At 44.0% G+C, this 25,916-nt stretch overlaps 1 protein-coding gene and 1 non-coding gene across 6 annotated transcripts in view; both read right to left on the reverse strand.

The window, feature by feature from the left end:
* Positions 1-25,916, reverse strand: part of NR2C2 (nuclear receptor subfamily 2 group C member 2) — a 108,594-nt gene that overhangs the window by 81,837 nt on the left and 841 nt on the right. Inside the window, exons 1-2 of one of the 5 annotated variants that reach the window (XM_043886024.1) lie at positions 25,175-25,576; positions 10,527-10,610 (exon numbers count right to left, since the gene is read on the reverse strand). The exons of 1 other annotated variant lie outside the window; for it this stretch is intronic. In XM_043886024.1, coding sequence (XP_043741959.1) covers positions 10,527-10,586 — 60 coding nt within the window. In that variant the 5' untranslated portion in view covers positions 10,587-10,610; positions 25,175-25,576. Of the gene's footprint in view, positions 1-10,526; positions 10,611-25,174; positions 25,577-25,916 lie in introns of those variants that run through there. 3 more of the 5 variants (XR_006337529.1, XM_043886025.1, XM_043886026.1) reach the window with 3 other exon arrangements.
* LOC122683342 lies at positions 12,092-12,194 on the reverse strand. Its single transcript, XR_006337694.1, has one exon. It is a non-coding gene; the product is annotated as a U6 spliceosomal RNA (small nuclear RNA).

Below are 25,916 nucleotides of genomic sequence, written 5' to 3' on the forward strand. Positions count from 1 at the left end.
ACGGATGGTGGTACTTTTCATTTCCTATTATGTAAAGCATACTAAATGACAACTTGGGAGCCCCAGTTGTGCACTTAATATGCCTTTAATATTTAAAATTATTTCTGTTCTCATCTTATTTTCAGTAAAATTGTTTCCTCAAGAAGACAACTCCTTGATCTTGGCTCTGCCTGGCAGAACTGCCTGCTCTCTGTAATGCCTTTGGTCATGGTAGTCCATTTTCCTAGTAACTGTTAATATGCTGTGAAAGACTGAAAATCTGAATATGTATGATACTAAACTGTGAATCAGTAGGACTTACAGTGTAACCGTTTATCAACATTTGAAGATACTGGCATTTCATATCCTCTTAATGTAACTCCCAACTATGAGGTTTTTCAGATGCTTGGTAAATACATTACAAATTGTGTACAAACTGAAATATTTGTGTACTGATCCTCAAAAACAACCAATAAAACTTCAATCAAGAAAGGAAAATTAAAAAAAAAAAAGGAAAATAAAAGAAAAAAAGTTGCTATGAAAGAAAACCAGGAAAAAAAAATCCTAAAATGAAAAATAAGACAGCAAAGAAGAAAACAAAATTGCAGCAGCAATAGGAGCTGGGCGCTGCCTGCCGCAATGTATTATTACTATATGTCATGCTCTAGACACACTAACTCGGAACGATAACCCTCCACAGTAAGTGCCATCATTAACCCCATTTGATAGTTGGAACAGCAAGGTTAAACAGTATGTTCAAGCAACTGGTAAGAGCTGAAGACAGATCTAAGTCAGGAAATCTCTCCAAAGTAAAAGCAGTAGGAAGCTGGAAATAGGAGATAAAAGATGAGGAAATGAGAGGATTAGTTGGAGAGCTCCAGTATCCACTTAATGAGGAGTTCTGGAAAGAGACTGGAAAAGTACTGAGGAAAGAAATGATCAGAGAACTAGTGTCAAACAATTTCAAAAGGAGGTCACGAGTTTCTAGATCGAGAGGACCCTCTGAGCGCCCAGTACAGTGTATGAAAAAATAACTACACTAAGAGACATTACTGTGAAATTTCAGAACAACAGGGATGAAGAAAGGATCTTAACAATGGAGGTAGGGGACAGAAAAGGCAAGAAAGAATGGGGGAGAGAGACTTGTACAGAGATCAAGAATGTAAATGGATTCTCAAAGCTGGAAGACAATAAAATGATGCTTCAAAATTCTGAAGTAAACTATTTTCAACTTAGATTTCTATCTCCATCAAACTATCACTCAAGCATGTGGGTGTAAATAAAGACATATCTAGATATCTAAGATCTAAAAACAATTCACTTCTGATGCACTCGTTCTTAGGAAGTTATTGGAGCATGTTATTTTATTTTTTTAAAAAGAAAAAAAACATGAACTCAAGGAAAGCATCCCAAACAAAAGAGAAATAAAGGATGACAGCTGTGCAGCTGGCTTAAAAAGCAATCAGTAAGGACTGGAGCAGGAGGTCACAGGACTTCAGGAGGAATGTTTTCACAGGAAAACAAAGGAAACCGAAAATTCCTCTGAGGTACTTGTATGAAAAATAGTATTCAGAGAGTTCTACAACTCTATTGGAGATACTAGGCAGTATCTGTGATAATGTCATAATTCCTAGTATCTCCAATATGGTAGAGAAGTTGTAGAAAACTTATTACTGATTTTGCAGAAATAAAGAGGATTATAAGCAAATACTTTGGCCACCTCATTCGAAGAGTTGACTCACTGGAAAAGACTCTGATGCTGGGAGGGATTGGGGGCAGGAGGAGAAGGGGATGACAGAGGATAAGATGGCTGGATGGCATCACCGACTCGATGGACATGAGTTTGGGTGAACTCCGGGAGTTGGTGATGGACAGGGAGGCCTGGCGTGCTGCGATTCATGGGGTGGCAAAGAGTCAGGCACGACTGAGCAACTGAACTGAACTGTGCACAACTGTATACCAACACACTGGATAACCTAGATGAAACGGACAAATCCCTAGAAACATGTAACATACCAAGACTGAATCATGAAGAAACAGAAAATCTGTGTAGACCTATAACTAGTAAGATTGAATCAGTAATCAAGCCTCCCCACTCCTCAAAAATCCCTGGCCCTGTCCTACTGAATTTTACTGAACATCCGAGGGAGAATTAACACCATTCCTCTCAAACTCTTACAAAAAACTGAAGAGGAGGGAACACTCCCAAACTCATTCTATGAAGCCAACACTGCCCTGACACCAGTTAGGCAAAGACTGAAGAAAAGAATACTACAGATCAAGATCCCTTATGAATACCACTGTAAAATGCCTCAACAAACTCCCAGCAGCACGTTAAGAAGGTCATACACCATGGCTGAACGGGGTTTGTGTGCTCCGTCACTGCCAGCTCTCTGCAGCCCCATGGGCGGTAGCTGCCAGGTCCACTGCCCATGGAATTTTCCAGGCAAGAATACTGGAGAGGAGTGCAACTTCTTCCTCCAGGGGATCTTCCCAACCCCAGGACTGAACCCTCACCTCCAACGCGTCTCCTGCAACGGCAGGCAGATTCTTTACCACTAGCACCGTCTGGGAAGCCCAAGGGGGTTTGAGAGGGTAACAGGCAGGAAGGCCAGGGGTCTCCAAACGGAGGAAAGAGGCTGCAAGTGCCAGACATTTTTATCTCTCTTAAGCGGCAGGAGGAAACAAACCAGCAATATTTTTTCTTCTCTATACAAATTTAAAAGGAGGTTTCTCTTAAAATGCTGTGTTGCCATGACACCTGGTTTCACCTGAAGCTAACTACTCTCAAACCTTGAGTTAACCAATACATTTCTTTTTCTTATGGAAATGTTGTCTTAAGCTATGACTCTATCTTCAAGTTGGTTCTGCCAAATGGCCCAACCTACTTACTCAGATTGTGAATGACTATATAACAATAATGTATCCTGCCTGAGGACAGTCTTTGGATTAAACCCTCTGGCTAATTCTGTTATTTTAAAACATAAATTATGGGAGTAGGTCTGGTCTTTACAAGGATGTATCCTGCCTGAGGACAATCTTTGGATTAAATCTTCTGGCCAACTCTGTTATCTTAAAATGTAAATTATGGGAGTAGGTCTGGTGAGGTCTTTACAACCTCCAGACATTCTTTGGATTGATTGGAGAGTATATAACTCCATTGCTAACACTAGCAAAGGGGTACGCTTTTGCCCCCTTCTGATGCCTATGTCAGAAGCTTTCTCTATCTCCTTTATACCTTAATAAAACTTTATTACACAAAAGCTCTGAGCAAAAAAAAAAAAAAGCTCTGAGCAATCCAGCCTCGTCTCTGGCCCCGGATTGAATTCGTCTCCTCCGTAGGCCAAGAATCCCGCGTCTTACCGTTCAGCAACAACCTTTCAGGTTCATTCCTGACAGAACTCAACACGTATTTTTAACAAAAACATCCAACAAACTAGTAATAGCAGGAAACTATCTCAACATAATAAATGTCATATAACAGCTAACATCACATTCTGTGACGAAAAAACGAAAAATCTTTCTCTAAGGCCAGGAAGTCAAGGACGATTGCTTTCACCTCTTCTAGTCAATGTGCTGGAAGTTCCAGCGGAATGATTAGGCAAGAAAAATAAACACAAGGCATCCAAACTGAAAAGAAGAAGTAAAATTTTCTCAATTCACAGATGACAAGGGGCTTCCCTGGTAGCTCAGCTAGTAAAGAATCTGCCTGCAATGCAGGAGACTTGGGCTGGGAAGACCCCCTGGAGGAAGGCATGGCAGCCCACTCCAGTACTCTTGCCTGGAGAATCCCCATGGACAGTGGAGCCTCGCAGGCTACAGTCCCTGAGGTCGCAGAGAGTTGGACATGACTGAGGGAGCAAGTACATAGATGACGTGATCTTCCACACAAAAAACCCTCGGTCTCTCCCTCTCACATACACACACATCTGGTAAAATAAACAAATTCAGCTAAGTTGCAGGATATAGAATCAACACATAAGAATCAGCTGCACTTCTACACAATTAACAATGATGCTCAAAAAAAAAAAAAATTAAGTATATAATTCCATTTACAACAGCATCAAAAAGAATAAAATACTGCCAGGGTAGAAGGAAGGAGAGAATAGTCATTAAGCGTTTAAAGGGTACAGAGTTTAAAAAAGGGTGGGGGGTAGAGAGTTTCAGTTTGGACAGGTGAAAAGTTCTGAAGATAGGTAGTGGTAATGGTTATATAATAATGTAATCAATGTCACAGAGCAGTATACTTAAAATGGTTATAATTTTAAATTTTACCACAATTTAAAAAAATACCTTTCTCCCAAAAAAGGGCAGTCTAACACTGATTTAAAAATTAAAAAAAAAAAAAAAAAAAGGCAAGGTAAAGATACTTTTAGAATAAGGAGTCAAATACCAGAAGAAATCAAATTTAGAGACTTGAGGTTAAGGAAAGGGTGGGGGTGGCTCAGAAGCTTCCTGTTCTGTTTCAAGCCAAACAAAAAAATTGGCCAACATTTAAATCAACATATACATACTACAAGAAAATGGATGTATACATACTACAAGAAAATGAAAACTTAAATGCTAGTGTGTATGTGGGCAGAATAATAAAGTGTAACACGTCGTGTCTTTTCAGGAATGAGTTTGCTTTCTCCCACTTCAGGATGCAGTCTTGCCAATGATGAGTTTTTCCAAGCACAGGCAGTGCCCTAGGTTTTAAACACTCCCTTAGGTGTGACGCTTTCGGCAACAGTGATGCAAATCCTGACGATCAAAGGAGGAACAGGGTCATAAGAATTTGGCTACTTTCTCAGTGGTGACAGGGTCTTCCATTTCAAAGATATGAAAAGTAAAACGAATGCTACTGTTACATATGATTCAGCCTCCCACTGTTTCAGCTACAAACTCTCAACTGCCAACTATCCCCTTTAAAAAAATTAACCCATGTTCTTTATCAAATGTCATAGTCAATTCTATAGCACACACATTTAGAAGAAGCCTGGATCTAGCCATGGCTCTGACACTCTGTGACCACGAAAGAATAGCTTTAATTCCTTTAAGTAAGAGTTACTGACTTTACAAAGCGTTACAATTAAAATTTGGAAAATGAAGGTATAAAGAAAATTGCCCATATTCAAGAAAACTAAAAATGCTTTTAGCATTTAGGGTATTTTAAAAATGAAGTCACTGTGGGGATCACTTTGTAATGTACATATAGAAATACTGAATCACGACGTTGTGCACTAGGAACATGGTGCTGTGGGTCATCTACAGCTCAAAACACACACACGCACACAGAGATCAGATCTGTGGGTATCAGAGGTGGAGGGAAGGGGAGCTGGAGCAAGGTGGTCAGAAGGGACAAACTTCCGGCTCTAAGGTAAATGCACGCTGGGAATGTAACTCAGAACATGACTAACATAGGTAACACTGCTGAATGTTACATATGGTAGTTGTTAACAAGACTAAATAAAACCTAAGAGTTCTCATCATGGGGAAAAAATACTTATTTTCTTTTTCTTTTAGTTTGTATCTATATAAGATGATGGATGATCACTAACCTTACTGTGCTAATCATTTCAGGATGTGTATGCGTCAAATCATTATGCTGCACACCTCACAGCTTCAGGTCAGTTCAGTTGCTCAGTCGTGTCCAACTCCCTACGACCCCATGGACTGCAGCACACCAGGCCTCCCTGTCCATCACTGACTACCAGAACTTGCTCAAACTCATGTCCATTCAGTCAGTGATGCCATCCAATCATCTCATCCTCTGTCACCCACTTCTCCTCCCGCCTTCAATCTTTCCCAGCAAGGTCTTCTCTAGTGAGTCAGCTTTTCACATCAGGTGGCCAAAGCACTGGAGTTTCAGCTTCAGCATCAGTCCTTCCAATGAATATTCAGAACTGATTTCCTTTAGGATTGACTGGTTGGAGTCTCCAAGGGACTCTCAAGAGTCTTCTCCAACACCGCAGTTCAAAAGCATCAATTCTTCTGCACTCAGCTTTCTTTACAGTTCAGCTCTCACATCCATACATGACTACTGGAAAAACCATAGCTTTGACTAGACGGACTTTGTTGGCAAAGTAATGTCTCTGCTTTTTAATGTACAGCTGTATGTAACAGTACTGTATGTAAACTGTATCTCAATAAAACTGAGAAAAAAATGTTTTTCATAGAATAAAATATGAACCTACTGTGCCATACATATAAAAGTCAGCTCTGAAGTTACTCACATATGGCAAAGCAATCTCTCTACCTCTTAGTTTCCTCTTATTTAAAAAGTGGGGAAAGTAATGTTTCCCTTATAGTATTAACCAAAGTATTAAATGAGGTGATGAACTGAAGCATAATACCAAGCACACTATATTATATAGTGACAGATACATGTTAACTATAAATACCTTACAAAACTGGAATCAAACTGTATACACTATTGCTTTTAATTCATATGTCATCAAGTTTTACTGTTTTGGAAAGTATATAATTCTAATTAGAAAGCAGAAGTCACAAATCCTTTTAGTTTCTAGGTTTTTTTCTTTTCGTTTATTTTGGAAAATACCCCCTAACTTCAGTAGTAGCATCTGGTTATTGTTATGGGTTATTTTTTTAAAAAGTTTTTATTAAGATATAATTCACCTACCATACACTCTACCCATTTGAAGAGTACAAGTCAAAGGTTTTTAGTATATACACAGATATGTGCAACCTTTCACCACAGTAAATTTCAGAAAAATCTCAACACCTCAAAAAGGAATCATCAGTTCCAATATCCAGACCGAGGCAACCACTATAATCTACTTTCTATCTCTACAGAGTTCCCTGTTTTGGACATTTCATATGAATGGAATAATATGCTGTCTTTTGTGACTAGGTTCTTTCACTTAGTATAATGTCAAGGTTCATCAATGCTATGGCATGTATCAGTAATTCATTCCTTTTTATAGTTCAATAATATTCTATGGTCCAGATATACCACATTTTGTTATTTATCAGCTGTTGAACATTTAACTACTTCCACCTTTTGCCTATTTTGAATACTACTACTATAAATACTGGTGAACAAGTTTTTATGTTTTCATTTCTTCTGGGTATACAGCTTGGAATGGAATTGCTGGGTCATATGGTAACTTCATGTTTAACTTTTTGAAGGACTGCCAAGTTGTTTTCCAAAGTGGCTGAACTATTTTATATTATGACCAATAACAGGTTTCCAATCTCTCCACATCCTCTCCAATACGTATTAACCAACCTTTTTTTCCCCTCAAAAAGACACAAACTCCTAAAACTGACTCAAGAGAAAAAGACAATATGAATAGACCTGTAACTAGTGACAAGACTAAATGAGGAACTAAAAAACTACCTGCAAAAAAACCCCCAAGCCCACATGGTTTCAATGCTGAATTCTACCAGACCTTTAAAGAAGAATCAGCAATTCTTCATAAACAATTTCAAAAAAACAGGTCACACAGTATGCAAGCAGCAGGGCCAGGATTTAAACCAGGCAATCGTTCCAGAGTCTCTACTCCTGACCACTGTATTAAACTCTCTGAATAACTGAAAAAACCTGAATACATTATAGTACACCAAAGTTGTTATTCTGTATGATCCATCTTTCCTAGTTTATTTTGGTAATGTGATTTCTCTGGTCTATAGCAAAAAAAGATTGTTCTGAGGACTTGGGGAAAAAATCATTTACACAAGTGACTATGTTGCTGTATCTCATTCATATGGCAACAGCAAGAAAAGAAAGAAGAAACTGTTAGTTGCTCAGTTGTGTCCAATTCTTTGGGATCCCACAGACTGGAGCCCACCGGGTTCTTTTGTCCATGAAATCGAAATTCTCCAGGCAAGAATACTGGAGTGGGTTGCCATTCCCTTCTCCAGGAAATCTTTTCAACAAAGGGATCGAACCTGGGTCTCCCACATTTTAGGCTGCTTCTTTACCATCTGAGCCCCTAGGGAGGGACCTGCTAAAGCTGCCTACACGTTTTTATTTCAGTGACTTCTCACAACAATCCCACCAAATAATAGGCGCTACTCCTCCTCCCATCTCCTGGATGAGGGAACTGAGGCACACGGCAGTCACAGCCGGCAAGTGGTAGGGCCTGGACTTAAACCCGCATCTTCCTGATCCCTGGAGAGCCTACCCTCTAGGGCAGCCTGTCTCATGCCTCATCCCTACAACAGAGCTCTGGGGAGCAGATCCCCAGGCCTGTTACTCCCCGGCGTGGGCTTCTGGCAAACAGCCAGGGAAGGGGTCCCTTCATCGTCTGCTCAATGAATAAACAACTATCCCACACTGACTGCTATTAACCCCAAACTAAAGAAATTTATTCCCACCCAGGTACCGTTTAGCAACAAAATGATGACCTGCAGCTTCTCTTACACATGTGGCTGACCTAATGTTATACAGTTACCGTGTGTTAATAGTTTAAGTCATTAAGCTTAAAATTTCAAAATCATCATGGAAATATAGGGAATATTTTAAATAGGAAGACTGCTTTTGTTCTTCAAATTAATTATGCCTCCTATTATTGTGGAAGTCTCCACAAAATGTACTGTTTTCCATGGGTATCAATAGTTGCACTAAATTAATACATGAAATTCCATTTCCTCATGGAAATAAGGCGCCTGACAGAAAATTTCAGAATACATACACAAAACTTATACTACCCTATAAGTTACTATAGGTGAGTACTATAGGTAACTAACCTCTTCCCATCTTAAGGCAGTGATCCATATACTAGTCTCCAAGTCTGTGTCAGCTGGAAACTGTATTAAATGCAAAATAACCCTAAATATGTGAAAAGTCAACAATGATTTTCAAAATAACTTCCTATCACAAACTAATGCAACAAATAAACACAAGCATTTTAACCCTGATATTTTCACAGCTCTGTAGCTCTTTAAAAAATATAATATTAAAAATCTGTGAAATTTATATGCTTTCATCTTCAGTTAACACTAACCATGATTTGTTGATGGTTAAAGGACATGATTTAATCATGATTTGCTGAAGCTCCAATACTTTGGCCACCTGACGTAAAAGCCAACTCATTAGAAAAGACCCTGATGCTGGGAAAGACTGAAGGCAGGAGGAGAAGGGGGTGACAGAGGATGAGATGGTTGGATGGCATCACTGACTCGATGGACATGAGTCTGAGCAAGTTCCGAGAGTGGGTGATGGACAGGGAAGCCTGGTGTGCTGCAGTCCATGGGGTTACAAAGAGTCGGACACGACTGAGCGACTGAACTGACCTGATGATTTGCTGGGTGAAAGGGATGATTATACTGTTGCCTTAAAATTAATGGTTTATCGAAAATCTGAAAAATCTGCTCACCATTTTTACTGATTTAAGCTGGCATGTATGTGTGTACTTAATTTTTATTTTAAAAAATCCTTCCTTTATAAATGTCCATTCTTCGGCAAACCTGCTGCTTCACTCTAGGAATATGATTAGTGGCTCAAATACAACTCTGAATCCTTCCAATGACTCCTATTTGCAGCACGAAGCATGGTTTACACGAGGAGCTTTGGAAGAAGTGAAACGCAACAGGGTCAGTGTGCCCATGCCGGTTACTTCTCTGAGCCTTGCTTTCCTCACCTTCACTTTCAGAGATCGTATCGACCTCAGAAGGGTGCTGAGGACTGAAGCCCTTGTGCAGGGATGGTCCAGAGTGAGACAGTCTGGCCCTACCACTTCCCTCCTGGACACCTCGAGCTGCGTGCCCAGAGCAAGGGACTTCAGGTCTCCGCCCTGTCTTTGCACGGGTTTCTGACTTAAGAAGCACCGCTCAGCACCTGTCAGGTTCCAGCCCTGCCTCTTCTTGCAGTGCAAGAGGACCTCCAGGAGTACCCTCCACACGTGGAGTTCTATGTCTCACCGTTTTATAATTACTCCTTAACGAGACCCCAAGAACACTAAAGGTAAGACTAATGGCTTATTCACCTCCACATTTCTTGTTGTTTAGTTGCTAAGTCGTCTCCGACTCTTTGCGACCCCATGGCCTGTAGCTCACCATGCTCCTCTGTCCATGCCATTTCCCAGGCAAGAATACTGGAGTGGGTTGTCCTTTCCTTCCTCAGGGATCTTCCCGACCCAGGGATGAAACCCGAGTCTCCTGCACTGGCAGGCGGATTCATTACCACTGAGCCACTTAGCAAAACACCGAGGACAGGGAAGAAGGTCAACAATGACTGTGGACTGCACAGAATCCACTCCCTGCCACACACGGTATTAAGAGTATCAAATGTGCAAGAAACTAAGAGCCTGGGACTTGAAACTATACTTTCACAAGCCTGACAAGCACCAAACTCTGAGTTTTTGTTCAAGGTAAAATCTTTAAAGTCACCTTATCATATGCAGCTAGGCCACCCTATTCATGCAAAGGAAGCTGAGGAGTCGATGTTCCTGTGGTTTTAACCCGGCTCCAGGGGCAGCATCCTGCTCTGGACTGGAGGGCATGCTGACCCCACCGGCAGCGTGTTACAGGGCGGCGCGCACTGACGCACTTCTGCTCTAAGGGCAAGCGTGCCGGCTGGTGAGCCAGCCGCCGTCACTCACCTCAGCCACCTGCCGGGTCCCCACTCTGTGCTGCACCAGCCCCTCCGCATTTGTAGCCATGGTGAAGCAAGACCATTAGAGAACCTGTTTGGAAAGATGCAGCGACTTCCATCAGGTGGGCAGAAACCAGCCTCCTTGAAAAACATCAGTAATCAAAATCCTCCTTTGGTACTGTCTGGCGCAGATTTTGTCCTCAGACCACAGGGACCAACACTAACTAGCAGAAACGCTTCAGTTTGGGGACAAGACTCCCCCTGGTAAACACAAAGATGAATCTGGAACCTTACCAGGTCTCTTGGGTTGTAGCAGCCTGGTTCACCTCCCAGGCAGGTGGGAACCACCATCTTTCTGGATGGCCCCATGTCACAGTGTGCTAAATGCAAAGGTGGCTCTCTGAGAAAGCTGTTAAGGTTGACTTCCAGACAGAGCACTAGACTGCTGTCAGCAACTATGCTTCCATTACCAGTGACCAAGCAAGGAGCAAAGCCCTGCCAGGTGCTAACACACCTCACTCATGAGTTAAAAAGCAAACATTAACAAAAGAAGTAAGGAGACATTACTAAAGCTGGCTAAGAACCTGGTACCCCCAAATTTATCAATTTATATTTTTAAGTCCTCATTAAATTAGAAACACAAATAATTCATCTTTATGTTACTAGAAAAATTATGCCATCATTTGCCTCAAAATTGAGGGAGATCATCTAAAGGCCCAACGCAGTGCTAGTCTCCTGGGTCAGGAGCACTTGAGCGCAGGCGCCTGATGAAACTGAGCCCTGGTCTCTGCAGGTCACATGACGACGCTCCCCTGAGGGGTCTCTAAGTGTCGGTCACTCAGTCCTCTCCGACTCTGCGACTCGCGGACTGTAGCCCGCCAGGCTCCTCTGTCCGTGGGATTCTCCAGGCCAGAATGCTGCAGTGAGCAGCCATCCCCTTCTCCAGGGGACCTCCTGCCCTGCAGGTGGATTCTTTGCCTTCTAGGCCATCAAGGAAACCCTGAGTGGTCCCTAGACCCTTTCCAGTAACTCTGCCACAGTGAACCCAGGAGAAGGGGACTCCACTTTCTGGACAAGGCAGACTTCATTAGTGACTGCACAGATCCATGGTTAATAGGAATTTAAAGCTCTTGTGTGACTTATTCTCAGCATTCACACATAAAACCTATATGGTCCCATCAAGTGTGCAGTAGACCAAATGCACATACAGTCCACATGCCTGGCCACTCCTCAGTCACTGAATATTCTGCAATGCAACTTTACAGAACACCTTCCTATAGTTCTCACCTAAAGTGTCATTTTTTTTGAGACTTTTTAAAAATAGTTTTTATTTATTTTTCATTTATTTTTATTAGTTGGAGGCTAATTACTTTACAATATTGTAGTGGTTTTTGCCATACATTGACATGAATCAGCCATGGATTTACATGTGTTCCCCACCCTGATCCCCCCTCCCTCCCCATCCGATCCCTCTGGGTCTTCCCAGTGCACCAGCCCTGAGCACTTGTCTCATGCATCCAACCTGGGCTGGTGATCTGCTTCACCCTTGATAGTATACTTGTTTCAATGCTAAAAAATATGGAACGCTTCACGAATTTGCGTGTCATCCTTGCGCAGGGGCCATGCTAATCCTGTGTCGTTCCAATTTTAGTATATGTGCTGCCGAAGCGAGCACCTAAAGTGTCATTTTAAGCACTGCTGTCTGTAGAACTTTTTTACTCTGGTAACCTTCTATATTCTATCCACTGTTAGACAGTCGCCACTTCTATTATCACTAATTCCCCTTCAGATTATTTTATTACCAAAATGGGAGAGAGATGGAAGAATGAAACCATGACAGACAAATAAGAGAAGAATGGCCCGAGACTTCAAGGATCACTTGTCCTGTAAGAGCAGGCATTACACCGACCTTGACAATGACCCCAGGTCACCAGTGTCAGTGGATGATCTTCATAGAACAAGATCAGGTCCAAGACAAGGGAGGAAGTGTTTCCGATCATTTATTCTTTTAATAAGTAGCCAAGACTTTTAACATTTGTTTACTCCTCTTTGTTTTACAAGAAAAAGCTTTGAGAAACACTCTTGTCTCTTCCCCTACTTAGTCTGGTTCCAACTAATAAGAGACAGAGGAAAAAAGAATGACTTCCTCCGTACCAGAAATCAACTTGATAAGAACATAACTGCTGCATGTGAAAAGTCTAGACCTCTAATCTTTTTTCCTTAAAACCATAAGCACTCTAAGGAATCAAATGGATAAAGATAGCAAACAGATACACTACATTAAGAAATAAAATCAAAATAGATACACTACATCAAGAAATAAATCCAGATATGCAGCTCTGACTGTAACACAGTTACTAGCTGTGTTACTAGCTAGTGTTACTAGCATTTCTGCTGCTGTCAACTGCATTTTGATGCAAGAAATACATGAACTTGAGTATTAAAAAAATAGTATTAGGGCAATATCATTGAGTATTAGAGTAGAGAAATAACAAAGTATTAGAAAGGCATATCTTTCTACCAGGTTTCCCTAAAAGAGGTGCTTGAACCTCTAGGATATGAGGTGAAAAGGATTTTATAGGTGAATGTCTGATAGACAGTAACTCAGAAACCTTTCTGTAGTGACTCACTTGAACACTAAATTTGCAGGACTAATCAACCTCAGATACGGCTCGGGGGTCCCAAGATACTGCTAATGACTGGTGATTACAGACATTAGGTCTCAGGGAAGTAGCAGTTAGCTGTTAAGTTTAGAAAAGCTAAACATTCTGCATATTAATCCTTTGTTGATTATATAAATGTTAAATATCTTCTACTCTGCAGTTCATCTGCTTACTTTCTTTATGGTGTCTTTCAATGAACGGAAGTTCTTAAGTTTCACAAGGCTGAATTTTTTTCTTTACAGTTAGTACTTATGAAAATTCTGTCATACCCCAAAGTCACAAGCCTAATTTTAAAATGTTTAAGTCTCTCACATTTAAGTCCTCAATCCATCTGCAAAGTAACTCTTGAGTCAGAGGTAGACGAAGGGCCCAGTGCATTTCCCTCAAATACGGATAATCAATTTCCAACCCCATTTATGGAACAATCTAAGCTTTCCCCATTAGTCTGCACTGACACTTGGGCCACATCTCGAGCTTCCCTGTGAGGATGTGATTCTAGGTTCTCTGTTCTATGGCACTGCTGCCCTACCTTCCTCTGTCTACTCCTCATCTGATACTACCCCTTCACAGTTCAGGCTAGCTCTCTGTTGGGGCAAGTGCCCCCCTCCCCGCCACCCCCCCCCCCCCCCCGCCACCTTGCTCTCCCTTCCACACCAACCTCTTGGTCTATAGCAAACACTTAATACCCAGAACAACCACCTTTCTTTATATATGGGATTGACCAAAAAGTTCATTCGAGTTTTTCCCATAAGGCGCTGTGGGAAAACCGGAATAAAGTTTTTGGCCACCCCAATACTCGATGTCTTATAATTCTTGATCTGTCAGTTTTCTGCCATCAAAGGTGCCATAGGCATCACCAACAGCAGCTTAGGAAGTGCTTACAAATGAACCAGGAGGAATGTGCACCTCTGGAAAAGCAAGCAGATACAAAGAGAATACCAGAGACTGAAACTATGAAAAGTGCTCTCAACACTGGTTTAAATCCAGTGAGACCAGGTAGGAGAGAGAGAAATTTTTAAAAATATATTCCATTTCATCATGTTTGAAAAAACATGTTACGCTGCACACCATGTGTTATCCTCAGGTATAAACCAAAGCAGACGGAGGCCGCCTCCTGCGGGCCTCACAGTGCAGCAGCAAAGAGGCCAAACAGCGTCCTCTAGTGACGTCAGCGAGTGAGGGGGACCTTTAACTCACACGCCCCAGGAAAAAGATAACGTCAGCGGGCCAGGCACATCTCAGAGCTTGCTTTACTGGCTACCCCAGCCACAGGCGGCCCCTGGGACACAGGGGAGGGCGAAGCCTTGGAAAGGGTATTGGGAGATGGTTATCAACTAGGGGGTGTCTTTCAAGAAACAGCAGCTCTGGGGAACAGTGGGTTATGTCCACATGTAGTTTGAAAAGCCATATTCACTAGTACAACATAATTCTGCACTTGAAATCTGAAAAACAAAACAGAAAAACCCTACTGTTTAGACACTACAAACTAGACAGAGCCCTTGGAAACAAGCTTGCTGGCAGAGCAAAGCAGCGTCATGCAGAAGTAACTGCCGCTTGCTGCGTGCTCAGGGCGCCCCGGCCCTGCAGGCGCCAGCACCGTGGGCAGGACGCTACCGCAGCCCTGGTTCAGAAGCGCGAGGCTTCACAGGCTGGCGCTCAGCCACTCGGCTTCTAACCCTGAGCACCGCACCCCCCTTTCCTAATTAATCAGAGAGCATAAAACCACGTACCCTAAGTCAAACAACAACAAAACCAACCTACTACAGAATACTTTCCTATGGTGGTTTTAAACTAAACAAGTTCAACTATCATCCATCCTTTTAAAATAACTAGGCAACAAGCTGCCTGCTGAGCATGAGTAACAAGAAGAGGAGGAAAGGAGAACGCCCTTGTCCTTGAAGAACTTCTGAAGGGAACCAGGAAGAGCTGAGCAGGGTCAGCGCTAGTCTGAAGGCAGAAGCAACGACAGTGTGGCAGGAGAGAGAAGGCAAGACGACTGGTCCTGAAGGGAAGCGGGACCGAGCAGACGCACTGAGGGCGGTGGGAGAGTTCTAAGCAGAGCCCAAAGGACCGCAGGCCGCAGGGGAACCGCGCAGTGAGGACCAGCAGCGGCCTGGGGAGACTGCTGAGCGGCCCAGGAAAGAGGGAGGCGGACGCCGAGGACGAGAACCACCAGAGTGCGGCAGGGAGATGCAGTGGCTCTTCAAAACGAATCCTTCCGGGGACAGTGAGGAGGTGACAGAGAAGGACGGTCTGCGCAAGGCCAGTTAGCAAGTGGTGGCAACAAAGACGAGGGATACAGAGCCTGAACCGGAACGAGCGAGGCCTTCCTGTACCGCACACGGGGACCGCAGGGCACAGCATAGGAACACCACCACACAGACCGCTGGACGGCAGAAGGAAAACACTACTGCTTGGCCGTACGTGGCAGGAGGTCTTAGAACATAAACTCCTTCAAATACAAGATCAGTATCACTCTTAGCAACAAAGAGGACACAATGGTGACTTTAATCAACTCCCCCAGATTTACAAAAAGCCTCCAGCTGACCAAACTTTGCAACCAGCGTGTCTTTGGTTTCAGCAGGGGGCTACAGACCCCACTGCAGTGAAAGCGGGGCTCAGCCTGGGGACACCTGAATCCCAGGGAGCTGGAGAAGAGCCCGGCCGTGCTCTCCACAGGGGCAGCTGAGAGGCCAAGGTCTCAAATGACAATAAACAAGTCGTGGGACAAGGAAACTCTGTCTTCGCTGGTAGGAATGGGTGAGCCTGCCTTCCCCTTCACAAAGACCTGATTCACATCATCCTTGTTTATATATTATGTGGCCCCAAATTACATAACATTTAAAGATCTACTGCCTTGATATTTCCTCATCTAAACAAATATACTGGGTTCAGAGGCCCTGGCAGGCTTCTAAGCTGATCTCTCTGATGCCGGACTGCATGAGATTATCAGGAAGAAGAGCCCTTGATACACATACAAAGGGCCTCACACTGTGCCGGGCACACAGCGGGCACGCACTGCATGGGCGCTACTGCTAGCACAAATTTCAAAGTCATGTGAAAGCAACAACAAACGGTATAATACATATGATAATCAGAATCAGGTCCCTCATTTTGACATAAGAGCCACATGAAATTTAACTACATACGTATTATATACTCATACAGTATTTATAATTCACTCTATTAAACTGCACAACTGAGAAATCAAAGGGCTGAATTAGGATAAATCTCACAAATATTTAAAAATAAACAAACACCAACAACTGTTTGTAAAATACTACTGCGTATAGAATTTCTTGCCTCGGAAATCTCAGGGGCAGAGGAGCCTGATGGGCTACAGTCCCTGGGGTCGCAAGAGTCGGACACAACTTAGTGAGTAAACGACAAGAGAACTTCTTGACAGGGAACAAGGTATTCAGTGTAAGTTTTACTATGCTACGACTGTCAGAAGTCTCTCTGTGCTCATGAGAAAATAAAAACAGAAACATAAATATAAAAAACCTGAGAACTTAAAAAATGAGAAATACACAGCTCAAGACTTGAAATCATAGATCAAGACGTGAAATCACAGATTTCTGAAAGCAGGAAACAGAAATCCGGTGGCAGATGTAGTGAGCGCCCACCAACACGAAAGATGCTCACGAGGACACCAGCAGGGCAGGCTGCGGTGCACACCCTGTCGTCAGGAGGAGACTCAGAGATGACTTGGCTCTGGGGTCAGGTGAGCTCCTGTGCCCACAGGAAACTTGCTTCTCCCTGTTACAGGGCTGGGCTCCAGGAAAGGGCAGTGGCGGTGCGTGGGGCCGGGCAGGCGGCTGAGCAGGGACTGTGGGGAAGAGGAGCAGGTCTCAGCTCTGTGCAGTCCCCGAGACCAGAGCAGTGCTCCAGGTCACCGTGTGGAGACCTGTCCTGAGACTCCACTGCACATTGCCCACCCCACGGGGGCTCTCAGTTTACCAAGGGCCCAAGTGCATGGACTAAATGCACACTCCTTGTTTCCATTAGTGTCACCCAGTGAGAGCTGGAAGGAAAGCAGGACAGCTTTGTGGAGCACCTACAATGTGCCTGACATCACTGCTGCTGCTGCTAAGTCGCTTCAGTCGTGTCCAACTCTGCGCGACCCCATAGACGGCAGCCCACCAGGCTCCGCTGTCCCTGGGATTCTCCAGGCAAGAACACTGGAGTGGGTTGCCATTGCTTTCTCTAATGCATGAAAGTGAAGTCACAGTAGGCAGCTTTCAATCCTTAAATCCATACCTTCTGAGTAGGTGCAACATTATTAGCTCCACCAATGCACACAGGGGGGAAAAAAAGGAGACTCAGAAGTTTAATCCACTTGTCCTAAGCCACCCAGTTGGAAAAAGTGTACCTGGGGTTCTAACTCAGGATTCTCTGACTCTAAAACCGCAACCTTCCCTCTGCACCAGACTGCCCTTCAAAATGGTTTCCTGAAAAACGAAGTCAACAGAAGAGAATTATCAAGAGTGACAGGAGACCAGCTAATCATCCAAAGGAACAAACGGTTTACATCAATATGCTAGATCTTTAGTAACTTATTTACACAACCACTAATTCCTAAACATGTGACTGATGTTTCAGTGTTACTCACAGAAATTCTGACCTAGCTCCACCCAGACAGCAACAGGCCAGTTCCTTTGGAACCTGAACACATTTCCCCTTATAAATTTTACCGACATAATAATCATACTGATTAAAATAGTGAGGGTAATTTTACAGTCTTTAAAGTAAAAATTTTTCTACTGAGGCATAACATGCAGATACAAAAGTGCACACAAATCATAATGGAACAGCTCCGCACATCTTCACTCAGTGAACACACACACCCCGCACTCCCCTCGGAAAACAGCACTGCGGGCACCTCCAAGGCCCCTCCCTCACAGCCCTCAGGGCCACTCACTTCCCTGCGGTCCCGACCTCCGCTCTCAGGATTCCGCTCGTTTCTGAGCTGTGTGCTAGTGTAGGTCTCCTGTGTCTGGCTTCTGCTGCTCACTGCTGTGATGGCCATGCGCACCTTCAGGCATGTGCAGTATCCCAGCTCACGCCTGTGGCGCCATTCACCTACCCACTCTACAGCTGAGGAGCACTGAGATCGTTTCTAGTTTGGAGCTCTAATGACTGGCGTTCCTCTGAGCACTCCTGCACGGAACGTCCCCAGCTGAAGGCGGTATAACTTATGATTTTCCAACTTTACCATGGTGTGAAAGGGATATGCATTCAGTAGAAACTGCACTTCAATTTTTGAATTTTGAACTGATTTTTGAATTTTGAAGTCTTCTCAGGCTAGCAGTATACAGTCATGATCCTCTCATGATGCCAGGCAGTGGCTACCTCCCAGTCAGTCACATGATCTACTGTTACAATTATTACTGTTACAGTTAAACAATTAAACTGTTACAATTATTCTGTTTCTTACTTTCAATATAGTAGTCAATAAATTACTGAAGATATTCAGTAATCATAAAATAGACTTACATCACATGATTTTGCCCAACTGCAGGCTAATGTCGGTGTTCTGAGCATATTTAAGGTAAACAAGGCTAAGGTTCGATCTCTGGCAGGTTAGGTGTATCAAGCACATTTTTATGTTTACTTTCAACTTATGAATTACCCCATCATAAATCAAGGAAGATCCATATGTACCTTTTGATGCAATGCTATCTTCTCTTCACTTGAAAATTTTCCTACTTTAAAAAACTATCTTTTATCTCTCCCGAAAAGAGACACATTATAAATTCAGGACTTCCCTGACAGCCAATGTTGAGAATCTGCCTGCTGGTGCAGCGGACATGGGTTCGATCCCGAGCATGGGAAGATCCCACATGCTGCGCGGCAACTAAGCCAAGTGCCCCAACTACTGAGCCAGCACTCTAGTGCCTGGTAGCTGCAACTACTGAAGCCTGTGCGCCTACAGCCCGCGCTCCCCAGCAAGAGAAGCTGCTGCAAGGAGAAGGCCACACACCCCAGAGAGTAGCTCCCACCTTGCTGCCATTAGAGGAAGCCCACGCACAGTAACAAAGACTCAGTGCAGCCAAAAATAACAAATTCTTAAAAAGTTTTTTAAGTTTTAAAAAATCTGTATTGTAAAAATAAATAAATAAATAAAATTAAATAAATAAATAAATAAATCTGTGCTGTAAAAGCCTTTGACTGTGTGGATCACAACAAACTGTGGAAAATTAAAGAGATGGGAATACCAGACCACCTGATCTGCTTCCTGAGAAATCTGTACGCAGGTCAGGAAGCAACTGTTAGAAGTGGACATGGAACAACAGACTGGTTCCAAATAGGGAAAGGGGTACGTCAAGGCTGTATATTATACAGAGTACATCATGGGAAACGCTAGGCGGGATAAAGCACAAGCTGGAACCAAGATTGCCGGGAGAAATATCAATAACCTCAGATATGCAGGTACCACCACCCTTACGGCAGAAAGCAAAGAGGAACTAAAGAGCCTCTTGATGAAAGTCAAAGAGGAGAGTGAAAAAGTTGGCTTAAAGCTCAACATTCAGAAAACTAATAAGATCATGGCAACTGGGCCGATCACTTCATGGCATAGATAGATGCGGAAACAATGGAAACAGTGAAAGACTGTTTGGCGGGGGGGGGCTCCAAAATCACTGCAGATGGTGACTGCAGCCATGAAATTAAGAGACGCTTACTCCTTGGAAGAAAAGTTATGACCAGCCTAGACAGCATATTAAAAAGCAGAGACATTACTTTGCTAACAAAGGTCCATCTAGTCAAAGCTAAGGTTTTTCCTGTAGTCGTGTATGGATATGAGAGTTGGACCATAAAGAAAGCTGAGCACCGAAAATTGATGATTTTGAACTGTGGTGTTGGAGAAGACTCTTGACGAGTCCCTTGGACTGCAAGGAGATCCAACCAGTCCATCCTAAAGGACATCAGTCCTGAGTATTCACTGGAAGGACTGATGTTGAAACTGAAACTCCAATATTTCGGCCACCTGATGTGAAGAGCTGACTCATTGGAAAAGACCCTGAAGCTGGGAAAAATGGAGGGCGGGAGGAGAAGGGGACGAGATGATTGGATGGCATCACTGACTCAATGGACACGAGTTTAAGTAAACTCTGGGAGCTGGTGATGGACAGGGAGGCCTGGCGTGCTGCAGTCCATGAGGTCGCAAAGAGTCAGACGTGACTGAGTGACTAAACTGATAAACATATTCCAATCAGCAATCTTTTCAGCAAAAGACTGACATGCACTTTGAGACACCTGCTTTTAACCTTGGTAAAAGGTGATTTTTCAGTAATTCTAAGCTTATTCACCTAATCAATCTAATAAAAGGATGCATTATTTCAGAAGCAATGGAGCAGGGGATGAGAGAGGCAATGAGGGCGCTACAAACGACATTTCTAAAATGTTCAGCAAACACTACACAGTCAGATGCACCATATAATAAACACCACCAGTGGAAACGCATCCTGAAGCCCGATGGCATTAACTTCCCGAGAGCCGTCCAATCTCAGCCGGCTATCTTTCTCAGTGGAGACCTACCGGCCACACAGAGGTAGGTAGTTATTGAAGAACATGAAAAAAAAAACGTCAGGGGCCCAGGAAAACCATGCAGCCTCAGATCTGCTCTCTGGCCCACCAGCTTCTCACTTCTCTCTCTGCTCTTTGGATACCACTCACCCCGTTTTCCAAGCCTCAACACCTTCTCTCACATGTTCCGCTAATCCAAGCAGGAGAGAATGATAGCCTCTTCCATAGTTGGCATGAAATTCCTCCCTACTGACTCATTAACAGTTCAAAGAATCTTCAGCATTACTTGTCCATAATATTAGAATAAAAGGTTTCACCTCCTTTTACGGACTTTGTTGTTGTTTAGTCACTCAGTCACATTCAACTCCTTTGCAACCCCATGGACTATAGTCTGCCAGGGTTCTCTGCTCATGGGATTTCCCAGGCAAGAATAAATCTAGTGGATTGCCAATTCCTCCTTCAGGGACTGAACCCACATTGCCTGCCCTGGCAGACGAGTTCTTTACCACTGACAGCCACCAGCGAAGCCCTCCCATTATGGACTTCAAGGCCTCTTATTACAGTGAAGCAGGTAATTTTTATTGTCCCTAAAAATCGCACCTTGCCTCAGGCTGACTGTCATGATTACAGGCTCCTTGGAGCCTGTGGGTAATCAGAAAGATACCTGAGTATCTGAGCCAGTCTCTTCCTTTCCCATCCTAATCCCCTCCCACCCCTCTGCTCCCAGACCCCAGATGCTGGGGTAGAAAGCTGCTCTTTCTGTCCCCTAAGCGTGTCCTATGCCCATGCCCTAATCTGGGCTTTCAAGTCCCCTATCCACTCTCCCATCATCACTGTGGCTATACTAGCTGAGTGTTCCCAGGAGACTTGCCTTTGAGTACAGAGTCCCTGCTGCTTAAACTCAAGCACTCAGGACACCTGAAGAAAGGATGGAAAGCAGGAAGCAGCTGTCCCTCACAAGGGCTATGGGGGGAGAATGGCAGGGTGGGACAGTCACAAAGAGAACCTCAGCCCCCAGGCAGAGTAGGCTGAGGCAAAAGAAACTGCAGCAACAGATAAGGAAGAGCCTATTAAAGATGATAATCATACCTGGAGGAAAAAAGTCTATATTAAGTTCCCCATAACTAGCAACAAAGTGAGAAGAGGAAACTAACCTCTGACAGAGGACTTCTGCAGCAGGTGTGAGGCTAGCCCTGATGAGCCTTAACATGGATCCTTCCCAGGTTTCTCCCATGCAGTACTGATTAACGGGGACTAGCATCTGCTCCACGGATGCTTTGGGACTAAAGGAGCACGTGGCTCAAAAGAAAGAGGACTCAAGGATAAAAATACCCAAGTGAGAGTCCCCAAAATGTGGAGACATTCAGGGAGCGAGACGCACGGGCCAGTGCTCAGGGCCCAGGCTGAAGGGGGGCCGGGTGACAGGCGCGCCTGCCTTGCCCTCTGTGCCACCTGGGAACAAGAGGCCCCTGTTTCTGACCCCGGTCTCAGTGCTGGCTCCCCCGCCTCCCCATCTTACAAGCATGGAATCTCCCCACTTGAAGTTCCAGAGACAGGAGTCACTTGACCCCTTGGAGACAATCGCTAGAACTTCCCAGAAGCCCTCATTAACTGCGGTTATCACAAAGCTTTTCCTCTTTCTGAAAAGCATGTTTATGACAACAAAACTTAAAGGTCACAATAAATGCAACTGCTAAAAGCAATAAATGATATAATACATATATATATATAAAAAGATATAGATATATTTAGCTTTTCCTCTAAACTATCAGTTCTTTAGCTACCCTAAGGAGTTCAAGGAATCAAAAGTGCTGGATTGAAAAATAATACCAAAAAGTTCGTAAACAGGACAGAAAAGAAACATCCAAAAATAAGTGATTAAATAAAAGGGTGACTCTTTAAAAAACTTTGTAATATTTGCAAAATCTGTATTATATTAAATAAGTCAACAGAAATGTTCCATTTACCAGACTCTTAAGCAGAAGTTTGATATATATCTGACAAATCCGCTTGTAACGTTGGTAAAGCAATTACAAGGTGATTTTCAGTGACTCTATTGCATGATTCATCTTTGAAAAGATAAGTGTTTTAAATTAATGTCTACAGAGACTGAATTCCCAACTCTCTGCAAGCTCACGAAGTCTTCTCCGTCCTCTGATCCTCTGTGATACAGTAAGACCAGCATTTTCTCTTTCAAGAAAATCACACTGGTGCCTTAACCCCCTAGTTAAAGTAAATGGCATGAATATATATGCTGTTTATTAAAGAGTTCCGTTCTCACTAACTTTCATATAGTTTACCTTATGACACAATTATCTATTTCTTGTCTCAAAAAAATAAAAAACCATAAATCAACACATTAGGTGAGTAGAAAAGGATTCCTCTCTGGTTTCCCTCGTGTATTGTGGACTTTCCACGTGGCACAGGGGTGAAGAATCTGTCTGCCAATTCAGGAGACAAGAGATGTGGGTTCAATCCCTGGATAGATAGGGAAGACCCCCTGGAACAGAAAACCACAACCCACCCCAGTATTCCTGCCTGGAAAATCCCACGGACAGAGGAGCCTGGTGGGCTACAGTCCACGGACAGAGGAGCCTGGTGGGCTACAGTCCACGGGGCTGCAAAAAGTTGGACACAACTGACGTATGCACACTGTGTCTGTAGGCAATGCTACACTGAGAAACCACTTCCTAACTCACCAAATACTGTAACAGATATTTATTTTATTGCTGACACTGCTTCTTAACCGCTAAACAAGCCCACATAAAAAGACACCAGTAATGAGCAGCAGCTTAGTTATCAGAGATATCAAAAGTATCAACAATTCAATCACTCAACAAGTAGTCACCAAGCCACTATGCTAAGTGCTGGAAATACAATGATGTGCAAAATTATTCCTGCTCTCATGAGGTAACAGGAAGAGGTATCCATCAAACGATCACATTACAGAGTGTAATTATGCAGTGAGAGAAATGTTATAAAGAAAAAGAACACAGTGTAAAGAAAAAGAAATTGATCTAGACTGGTATGGGGGATCAGAGAGGGACTCCCTAAGAAAGTGAGGCTTATGCTGACATCTGCAGGGCTTTGCTGGGCGTGGGGGGGGTGGGACAGCAAATGAGAATTTTAAGGAAAAGGGAACAGCATCTGAAAGAGCCTGGGGAAAGGTGAGCCACACCTTCAAGGAAGTTGAAAGCAGAAGGGTGTGTTTCATGCACAAGGAGCTTGGAATACAGGGATAAGAAAATGATGAAAAGTCTTAGAAACGTTTGAAAATAGGGAGGAAAAGGACCTCTAGCATTATGTTCTGGTAGGGCTTGAGCACTATAATGCCTGTAAGAGAATTTTATGAATTGTAAAGCACTGCACAATTTTGTCAATTGTATTAGTCCCACTACTTCTCTTTCTAAATTCACTTTTGGCCTGGACACCAGGTGACCAGCTGAAAGCATAAGAGCCAAAATTAGTTCCCCAGAGTTCTAATCCAGAGTTCTGCCCTATAGCACATTGTCTAAAAATTTCACTGTTTGCCTCACTTAACCAGTCCAATGTCTTTTCCAGACAGCGAGTTCATGACAATGATAACTCCAATTGTGAGCATTTTTACCACCCTTTTCTAAGCTCCTTATTTACATTTAACTCATTTAATCCTGAATTCTAGAAGGAAAGTTCTATTCACTGTCCAAATGAAGACACTGAGGCTCAAAAAAGTTAAATAACTTTTATCCAAAGTCACAGGACTAGTAAATACTGGCACTGTTAACCACAACACTAGCTTCTGCCTACAACATCTGTCTGTAGGTGTGTATGTATACAGATATATTGAGGGAAGAGGGACAGAACAGAACGCAGGTGTTTGGAATTACATTCACATACTTGACACCCACTAATGTCTAAATCATCCAGCACCTGGGTAATAGTGGGGCTCAGCAAGTATCTGAGGAATTGAAGGGATGATATAGGATTTTAATGTGGAAGTAAAGTGATTTTCTGATGCTTACCCACCAAGTCATGTATTCAACAACTATGCATTTCATGGCTTTATTTTCCTTGAGTCTCGTTGATTATTCTTCTCCGTTACCTTTATCATATTTCACAGACTTTAGCTCGGAGGTGGAGGGGGGGAACGGATGGAGCAATGAACTAACTGGCCAGCCTCACTGCACACCAAACGCCCTTCCCTCCCGGGGCTCTGCACTGGCCCTTTTCTCTCTCCCATGCTATTCCTCCCTTGGTTTCTTCTATTCAATCACCTTCTCACAGAGGGCCTCCCTGACCACTCAATGACAGTTTTCTCAGGCCTGCAACACACCACCCCCCACCCCCAATTCTAGGAAAGCAGGGGCCTGGTCTACCTGGTTCTCTGAATGTATCCCAGTACCCTGGGCTGAGCGAATACATATTTAACCAACTAATGAAAAGACAATACTCCGGATTCCCCTCTGTTCTCTGAAGCCCTCCATACCCGTAAGCTTTCCACTCCAGGTGGCTCCACACTCCATTTTCAAAAATAACAACACTTCTGCAGGACTCGAGGTTTGCAAAGTAGCCCGGGCTCCATTTTCTGAGTTGAGCACCTCACACGAGCTGACAAGGGAGGTCCGGCCTGGTAAGAACGCCCATCCTCCCATTTTAGGGTCGATGAAATTGAGCCTCAGGAAGGGGATTCGCCCGCAGCCGCGCCGACAACACGGGCAGGAGCCCTAAGAGGTGTCGATTCCACAAAGCCCTATCCCACGAGCCGACGGCCCTGGGTTCAGGATGCTTCATCACCTTTATGACTATTGTTCAGCAGCACTCATTCCAGACGCACTCCAGGCGGAGGACGCGCCCCGGCCTTCGCCGCGTCCTCGCGCGTCCCTCGCGCCCCCGGCCGCGCCCCGCCCCCAGGCCCCATGCCCCGCCCCCAGGCCCCCACGCCGCGCCCGGGTCTCCGCTCCCGCCCCGCCAAGGGCTCCCGCGCAGCGAGGGACCACCCCTGCCAGCAGAGCCCAATCAGCAGAGGCTCAGGGGGCGGGGCCGCGAGTCCCCGGCCCTCCAATCTGGGCGCCAATTGACCCCCTCAGCTGTCACTCAGAAGGTCGCACCCGCACACCCGCCTTCCTCCCTTTCCTCCAACCCTCCCCTTCGGGTGGGGGGAAAAAAAACAGAAACGGCGGTTGGGCCGCGGCGGTCGCCAACGGCGGGCGGGAAGCGGAGGGGAGAGG

This window comes from Cervus elaphus, chromosome 24, assembly GCF_910594005.1.
Source record: "Cervus elaphus chromosome 24, mCerEla1.1, whole genome shotgun sequence".
Lineage (NCBI taxonomy): Eukaryota > Metazoa > Chordata > Mammalia > Artiodactyla > Cervidae > Cervus > Cervus elaphus.